Source organism: Larimichthys crocea, chromosome III, assembly GCF_000972845.2.
Source record: "Larimichthys crocea isolate SSNF chromosome III, L_crocea_2.0, whole genome shotgun sequence".
Taxonomy (NCBI): domain Eukaryota; kingdom Metazoa; phylum Chordata; class Actinopteri; family Sciaenidae; genus Larimichthys; species Larimichthys crocea.
In genome coordinates this window covers 43,699,231-43,707,416 of record NC_040013.1, presented here as the reverse complement: position 1 = coordinate 43,707,416, position 8,186 = coordinate 43,699,231, and the positions used below count along the sequence as shown (strand labels likewise).

General features: G+C 38.7%; 1 protein-coding gene across 1 annotated transcript; it reads right to left on the bottom strand.

Annotated features, from left to right (window-relative positions):
* Positions 1–2,764: 2,764 nt before the first annotated feature.
* LOC109137861 (CMRF35-like molecule 3) lies at positions 2,765–7,907 on the bottom strand. The gene is made up of 6 exons (XM_019256242.2): positions 7,779–7,907; positions 7,228–7,557; positions 6,972–7,124; positions 6,655–6,750; positions 6,546–6,562; positions 2,765–3,409 (listed from the first exon to the last, which is right to left on the bottom strand). Exons 1-6 carry the CDS (start codon positions 7,813–7,815, stop codon positions 3,113–3,115), a joined length of 930 nt encoding a protein of 309 aa, XP_019111787.1. The 5' UTR covers positions 7,816–7,907; the 3' UTR covers positions 2,765–3,112.
* Positions 7,908–8,186: the final 279 nt, after the last annotated feature.

The following is an 8,186-nucleotide window of genomic DNA, read 5'->3' as shown; positions in this document are numbered from 1 at the left end:
CACCTGTTGACTTCAGGTCGGCCCCGCCCATTATGACGTGTTCTTGTAATGAAACTTGATCCGCGGGATTATTTTCAAAATAAAATACTCCGTGTTCACAGCGGATAGAGTTTCATTACAAGAACACATAATGGGTGGGGCCGACCTGAAGTCAACAGGTGAGGGGTTTTCAGGCGTAATCGTTTATGACACCTCACATCCTTTTTATAAGGCGTGGAATGCCATTGCAGGAGTCAAAGAGACTACAGCCGGCAATATTGCGCGATTATGCGTGAATTCGCGAGATCTCGTGCGTTCTCGCTATGCTCTGTGGCCGGTGGAGACGCACCTGAGCGCATCACAAACGGATGATGTGTGAGTTGGTGGAAGGCGGAGTATGCAGCCGTTTTGGAGCGGAGCCGTTCCGCATGCAGTGTATTTTAGGGGTAAGACAAGGGATTTTAATGTATTTGTTGACACTGCCATCAAGGATTTGAAACATTGATGGCTCTACATAACAAAAGAACAATGAATAATCAGACACACAGTCTTGAGTTCATATGACTGGCATGCTTCAGCTGTGCCAGAGCAAGCTGCAGTCCCTTTATTTGTAATTCGTGGCACCTGTGTGTAACTCCTCCCATTTTAGCAATCAGGCCAAATCAATCAATGTAAGAAGAAACAAAACTCAACAGTATTTTATGTAAACAAATGATGGATTCTTTGTAAATCATACCCTGAACTCTGCTCTGCTAGCCCTGATTTTTAAATGAAACTGTGTTTTATCTTAGAGTCCTAGGCTCTTTTTAACCTAGGTGGCATTATTGGCAACATTTTAACTCAAGTTATTTATTTGTAGTTTTAGATTAAGATAACTAACCACTTGTGTCACATATACATTAATTAAAATATGGTTATGAATACTATATTCTATTTCCACCACATTCTGTAAATAGTCCCATAAATCTTACACACTGGACCTTTAAGAAGTAGAACAATTGTCAGGGCAGAGTAATGAGTGGGCATGAACGGACACAAATTTGTCCTTGGCAGTGTTAGTTGAGGTAAGCATCCACAAAACCTAAAAATGTTGAAACTGGAGTGAAAATTGTATCCTAAAGGTTCATGACACAAAAAAAAGAAAAGAAAAACTGAAGGGAAGTAACCGGAAAATTAACTTCCTGAGTTGAGTTTTGAGATCCATCGGCGTCTGGAGCTGTCACATAAACACACATCCAAACAAATAAAGAAATGGCTGCTGCACATTGCCATTGAGCCACAGTATAGCTGGTACATTCATTGGCTGTCAAATAAACACGGACACTGCGCTGGTCAAATCTGAGGCAAAAAAATTCTCTTTGACTTCAATCAGAAGACACCTTCAGATAACACACTATGAAGCGAGTAAATGTAGTTTACTTTAGCCTCAAATGTTGAATCTAGAAAAACAAAATTGACTCCATTTTTTTCATTGTATCATCCATCAGCACTTCTTCAGTGTTTTGCCATTTAAGTAAGTTTTTTTTGGTTTGTTTTCTTACTTGTAGATTATCTGCTCCATTTTTCTGGGGCACCCAGCTGGGTCTATCTCGTCACATTTTGCTACACCGATTTATCTCTCTTTTTTTGACACCCTAAACACTAGTTTCCTGCCTGACACCAGCTGCTTTTACAGTGAGCCCATATTGCCCATGTTGAGGGCAAATTCTCGGCAGTGCGGCACATCACACATCACACAACACCAGGAACCTGGTTCATCACACAGTGGCAGCAGTTGTCTGCCCTGTACCATGAGGCTTTGTGTCATTTTGTATGACGTGCACACGAGGAAAATAAGCTCCATGATCGTTCTGTGATTCCTGTCTGACAGACCGTGCTCTAGCACTTCATAAATACAGCAGCCACCAAAGCATGTTATCTACAGAGGGCCATTCTGCACCAATATGCTCACACACACATACACGCAGATCTGCCTCCATAACACAATGGTTAGAAACAGATTATTTTCCACGTAGAAAATATGTACACACAAGTATGCATACTTGTATTTGAGTGAATCCAAATCTAGAAGCCACTGCTTGTATCCACAGACATCGACTCAGCAACATATTGAGGAAAGAAACAGTAGTTTAATAGTTTATTATTATTGTTGTTGTTGATGTTCAATAATTTATACAGCAGTGATCATTCAAAGTAGAGATATACCCTATTGGTGGGTTCCAGAGTGCTGCTCGGATGATGTGTTTTTCTTCTGAGCATGAACTATGACAAAAGTACTTCTCATTATATTTAACATCTATCCAAATGTTCCAGAGCATTTGAATATCACATTATTCCAAACACGTCTATTTACGTTGGGTAGGGTTCATCTCCACAACACGTAGATCATGAGTGTGTCAATGCACGGACACATTCAAACAAACAAACAAAAAATGACATCATCTAACAGCTGCCACATTTCTACACACATACAGAGAATACACAAAAAGATAAACTCACCAGAGAGAAGACAAGAGTACACATAGATTTTTATCATCGTGAAAATGACGAGCAAAGACAAATGCTGCAGGAGTGATCTGGTCACTCTAACCACTGTCTGTAGTCTCTATGACTTACACTTCCCTTTCCTTTACCCTTTCAAAGTTGGCAGCTCCTCCCCTTCCTCTAAAAACCACACACACACTAACACACACACACACACACACACACACACACACACACACACATATACTTTGACCTGGCACATACAACATAATGTGTGTTTGTATGTACAAAATAACACATGTTAAACTAGTAAAGACATTCTTTATTCACAGTTTGAACAGACAGAAAAACAAAGTACAATATTCAAACATAGAGGATAACATGCACGGCTGTGAATTTAACAGCACAGTAGCACAGCACTGAGTTAGCATGTCTACTGTAGATACAGCAACTTAAAAAACTAAAGAAATAAAAACAGAACATGGACACTGACAGCATTCTTAAGGGAAACATTTCACACATCACATTTATTCTTTTCTTTGTGACATTTTTTGGTCGTCCTCTTTAGAATCATTACTGTATTGTTATAGTAAAATTAGTGGCTGTCCGATTCTAATTACGTGTGCAGTTTTAATTACACCAGCTACACTCAGTTTGTCTTTGGTAGCTGAGCCAGGGAATAGAGAGAGTCATTTTCACTGTATTCACACTGATTTGGTTCAGAGTGCTCAGTGTGTTCAATTTGCTTTTCGGGTAGTTGAATAACAGAATACACAACGCTGGAAACTGGACTTAAAGGAACATCTTCTGAGTAGTTATTAACACTCTCAACTGCTATTTCAGTATAATTAGCATAGACACTGTCTGAGTCTGCAGAGTAGCCGAGTGTAGGGACCGCTGCTGGCTGGTTCAGAGACTGTCCTTCAGGTCTGACGTCCTCAACATGCTTGAAGTAGAAAAAAGAGAAAGCAGTTGTAAGAAACGCTGAAACACTTATACAAAATAGAGGTTATATCGAGCAATCTGATTGGTCAGCTAGACATTTAGAATGTGTTCAAATCAGCATGACAGCACACCTGACATATCACTAAAAATATCACTCCACATCGTCATAAAGAAATAAAATAAAATATATAACATGGTAAATGGACTGTACTTATATAGCGCCTTTCTAGTCTTCCGACCACTCAAAGCGCTCTACACTACATATCTCATTCACCCCATTCATACACTGATGGCACTGGCATTGCAAGGTGCCAACTGCTCATCAGTTTGCGGATCTAACCATTCATACACATTCATACACTGATGGCACAGCCTTCAGTAGCAATTTGGGGTTCAGTATCTTGCCCAAGGACACTTCGGCATGCAGACCGGAGGAGCCGGGGGATTGAACCGCCGATCATCTGATTAGTGGACGACCTGCTCTGCCTGTGAGCCACAGCCGCCCCATAACATGTAAACAAATATGAATAAGTCCACTGGAAGTCAACTTTAATAAAGTAATACATCTGAATTTACAATTTCAGCGTTCTTTAATGAATATTCTGTGTTATGGAGCCCTTAGGCTACCTTGTTAATATAGGTGCGTGCCTCGTTTGTGTGTAGCACGTCGGTTCAGTGAGCTCAGAGAAAATACTTTTAGAGACTAAAGGTGGACTAATATGGACTGAAGAGAAATATTTGGTTAGATAAAAATATGTTGTTGTTCATTTTGGAAATGATTACATCGAGTTACTAGAAATGTTAGGCAGCTCCAGGGCTGTGGGTGTGTGTCCGCTGAACTTCTCTGGGCGAGTTGAATGAATCTCTGTCTCTCTGTGTCTTTGTCTCTCTGTCCAAACTTACATAAGTCATGTCTCTCAGTGAAACGCTGTCTATCTGTCTGTCGTCACTTTGTGGTTATTGCTCCGTTGCGGTGTTTTGATATTCACTGTCATAGCCACAAGCTGCTGTTGCATATAAGAGACGTCCCGTGTCCCGTTACCGGAGTGTTTTCCTCTGGATTCCACTCAGGAAACGAGAGAAGTCTAACGTTAGATAACACACATGAACATGATGAGGAACCCTAACGTGATTATGTTAGTACACAATGTAAAATCAGTTACTGTGCACCGCGTCACCCAATGTTACTGTAATTACTGTATTACTTTCAGGTCTCCATTAATGTGGCCCTTCACAATCCACTTCTTCTTCTGGTGAAAAACTGTTTGAACCTCTAACTCCACATTTCAGTAATGTATCGTTCAAAGTCTGTTTTGAAAGAAAACATGGAATTGCCTTTACACAGACTTTAACTGTAATTCCAGAATGGTTGTTAGCATTTATGTAGCTGGCATTAGCAATCAAGCTAACTTTATTCATTGATATCAGACAAACTAACTACTACTATGAGTTATTCTAAGTCCTTTGTCAATATTGTTTTCCATTCTTTAGGTTGTGCAGGACTTTTTTTCTGCAACAAAGATCCTGCACTAAAACCTTTTTAAGACCTGGCTGTGGAGACGATCCGGCACCTGCTGGGACAAGAAGGGGAACTCCAATTTCCACCAATAAAGGAAATCACACTGGGTAAAACGGTTTATAGCACATGTTTACAGATATCAATATTAGTAGAGCCGTTTCTTGCTAAATGTTGACTATGCGGATGCACAGGGCCCCGGAGCCACCAGGGGGCCCCCAAGCTGCAAGTTCAGCCTCAATATATTTTGTGAGAATTAAAAGTACCTGTCTTTATTTGTAGCCATGCAAACCAACTCATTTGTTGTGTGGAGCACTTACATGCTTAAAAAGCATATACGCTTTTTATAGGTTGTAAGTAAAGCTAAGCTGCTATGATAGGGACGCTGTGACTGTGTTTGTGGGCTGCCGACAGGTGTGACGGGATGAATGACAGCCGCCCGCCATTCACTGGAGAATAATGATGAAAGTCTTTCAGGAACATGCTGCATCTATTGTATTTATTAATGCACTCTAACCTGTTCCTTTTGAAAATGAAACAGACTGTTGAATCACCACAGATCATCTGGAAAGCTTAGGAATCTCTCCTCCAAATAGCACCTCGCGTAGGGCCCCCAAACAGCTGGAAACGGCCCTGAATATTAGTGTCAGTTTTATTATAATATGACTCCAAACCTGCATGTCCAAATCAAAGGCGTGCTCATCCACATTAAGCCATAATCTAAAAGCTGTGTATGAGCTGACAATCACAACACAGTGTAAACCATCAGATTCAGAACAGGGGCTGAAGGTTTGGTTAAACGTGGCTGCATTTTTTTTAAGTAGATTTTGTGTGTTTTATGATGCTAAGTGGCACACATGGCACACTATTGTTGTTTTGAGATTTATATTTAAAAGGGGAAACACAGTGCTCCTTTATTTACCCTGACAGTGGTCTATTAAATGTGAGTAAGTGGGTCTTTTTTGTTTTTACATAATATTTTTAGCTCACTTTAGATAATCATTTCACAGCATCTGAAGTCTCACAGCAATATAATAATACAAGAATTTAAAAGTCAAATGCAAATATTAGTGTAGTAATGTAGTAGATGTAATGAATGAAACATAAAGGTAACCATGTCCTCCTCCTTCATACCCTGAAATAATTTGACTTCTATATTAAAAAAAATAAATTAATATATTAGAATTATTCGATATAATAGATATGATGATATCTATAATATATATATATAATATATAATATATATATATATATATATATATATATATATATGAAGTGTTAGCAACCTTCTTAATTTTAATTTGGGCCTTTCCTTGAGTTGGATCAAAAACACAGTAAGGCTGCGCCTCTGACCTTCTGACCTTCAAAGTGATGTCTCTTGGCTGTGGAGGGAAATGGGCCTTTAGTTTCAGACGTCTGCGCCTTATCTCATACTGCTAAATTGGCTTGGTCTATGACGAGCACACAGCTGAAAAGATTTTCTGAGTATTTTTTAATCTTCATCCTAACAGTAGTGTTTTTGTTAGCTATGTTAGTAAAGCAAGCTGTTTCTGTGGGAGAGCAAACAGGAACCAAAAACCCTGCACGTCGCTGAAGAACAAAAGGAAGGAAGGAAACTCACCACTCGTTTTTCTTTTTCTGAAAACATGGAGGACAACATCTGTTAATATGTCTGTGGGCCGCTAATGTGGAGGTTACCATGTATGTGTGTGGTGGTTTGTGGGTCTTACTCTGCTGTTTTCTCTTCATCTTCCACACAAGTGTCAGCAGTAGCATCAGTATGCTTATTATAATAATGACACATATGATCAAATACAATACATTTCCTGCCCAGAGAAAGAGGAAGATGAAAAAAACATTTTCACACTTTAACATACAGGAACAACTTCTTTCTCATCTGTTTCTCATGGTGAATTTCACACATTATGTAATACTGGTAATGGCTGGGTGGCTGAACAATTCATTCTATAAAGATTTCATCAGATTTAATTCAAATCGGAAATTTGATCAAAATTTATAAAACTAATATAAAATTAATTCTTCATACCAGCTCCTTGTGTTGATGATGCAGTAGTAGTTGTAGTAGAGTCGACTGCTGGAGTAGAATAGATGATGTATGATGTAGACGTATCACTAATAAAATCTGAGCTGTTTGTAACAGCTAACATTTTCAGAGTTGTCCTGGGAGTGGTAGACTCAGCTGAAAATAACAGACACAGTAAATATTCATCTCTCAACTATTTGCACAGTTACTACATGAAGGAGTGATATTTTTAAAAATAAAAAGACGAGCGTAAACTTACCATCTGTAACTTCAAGTTTGACCTCTATCCAAGGGTCAAGGCCAAGTCTGTTCACTCCACAATAATATTTCTTAGAGTCTGACTTTTGGAGATTTGTGAAAGTCACAAATAAACCGTCTGCGCTGTTTGTTATCTCTATTCGATTCTTCCTTCCAGTCTTTTGAAATGCTGCTCTGATGATGTGTTCTTCTTCTGAGCATGGACTATTACAAAAGTATTTCTCATTATTTTTTACATCTATCCAAACGTTCCAGTTGGAGCATTTAAATGTCACATTATTCCCAACACATCCATTTACGGTGAGAGACTTCATCTCTGCAACACTCAGAGCTACAAGTGGAAATAAAAGAAACATTGTTCATCACTGTGTCAATGCACAGACACATTCCAATATGCATATTTCATTAATATTTATGCTTTTCATTATTTATGATGCCAAAACCTTTAAACCTTTAAAAAATACTAATTAATTTAGCAAATAATAAAAAAAAAAGATCTAACAGCTGCCACAGTACATACAGAGAATACTGTACACAAAAAGATAAACTCACCAGAGAGAAGACAAGAGTACACATAGATTTTCATCATCGTGAAAATGACGAGCAAAGACAAATGCTGCAGGAGTGATCTGGTCACTCTAACCACTGTCTGTAATCTCTATGACTTACACTTCCCTTTCCTTTACCCTTTCAAAGTTTGCAGCTCCTCCCCTTCCTCTAAAAACCACACACACACACACACACACACACACACACACACACACACATACACTTTCTGTCACTGTCAATGCTTATTATAATGACACATAATCAAAAATAGGACACTTCCTGCCAAGAGAAAGAGAGATGAAAAAAATTCTCTATCACACAACATATAAAGAACAACTTGTTCCTCACACATTGCTGTACTAGAGCCTCTATTAGTCTCTTAATAATTACTACTACAACAATTATTGACTA

Bases quoted from the DNA above. Each gene is read 5' to 3' on its own strand.
- LOC109137861 (XM_019256242.2), bottom strand. From the start codon at position 7,815: ATGATGAAAATCTATGTGTACTCTTGTCTTCTCTCTG. The intron at 7,558-7,778 runs GTGAGTTTATCT...TTCCACTTGTAG, and splicing joins GTACTCTTGTCTTCTCTCTG to CTCTGAGTGTTGCAGAGATG. The intron at 7,125-7,227 runs GTAAGTTTACGC...TGTTATTTTCAG, and splicing joins CAAACTTGAAGTTACAGATG to CTGAGTCTACCACTCCCAGG.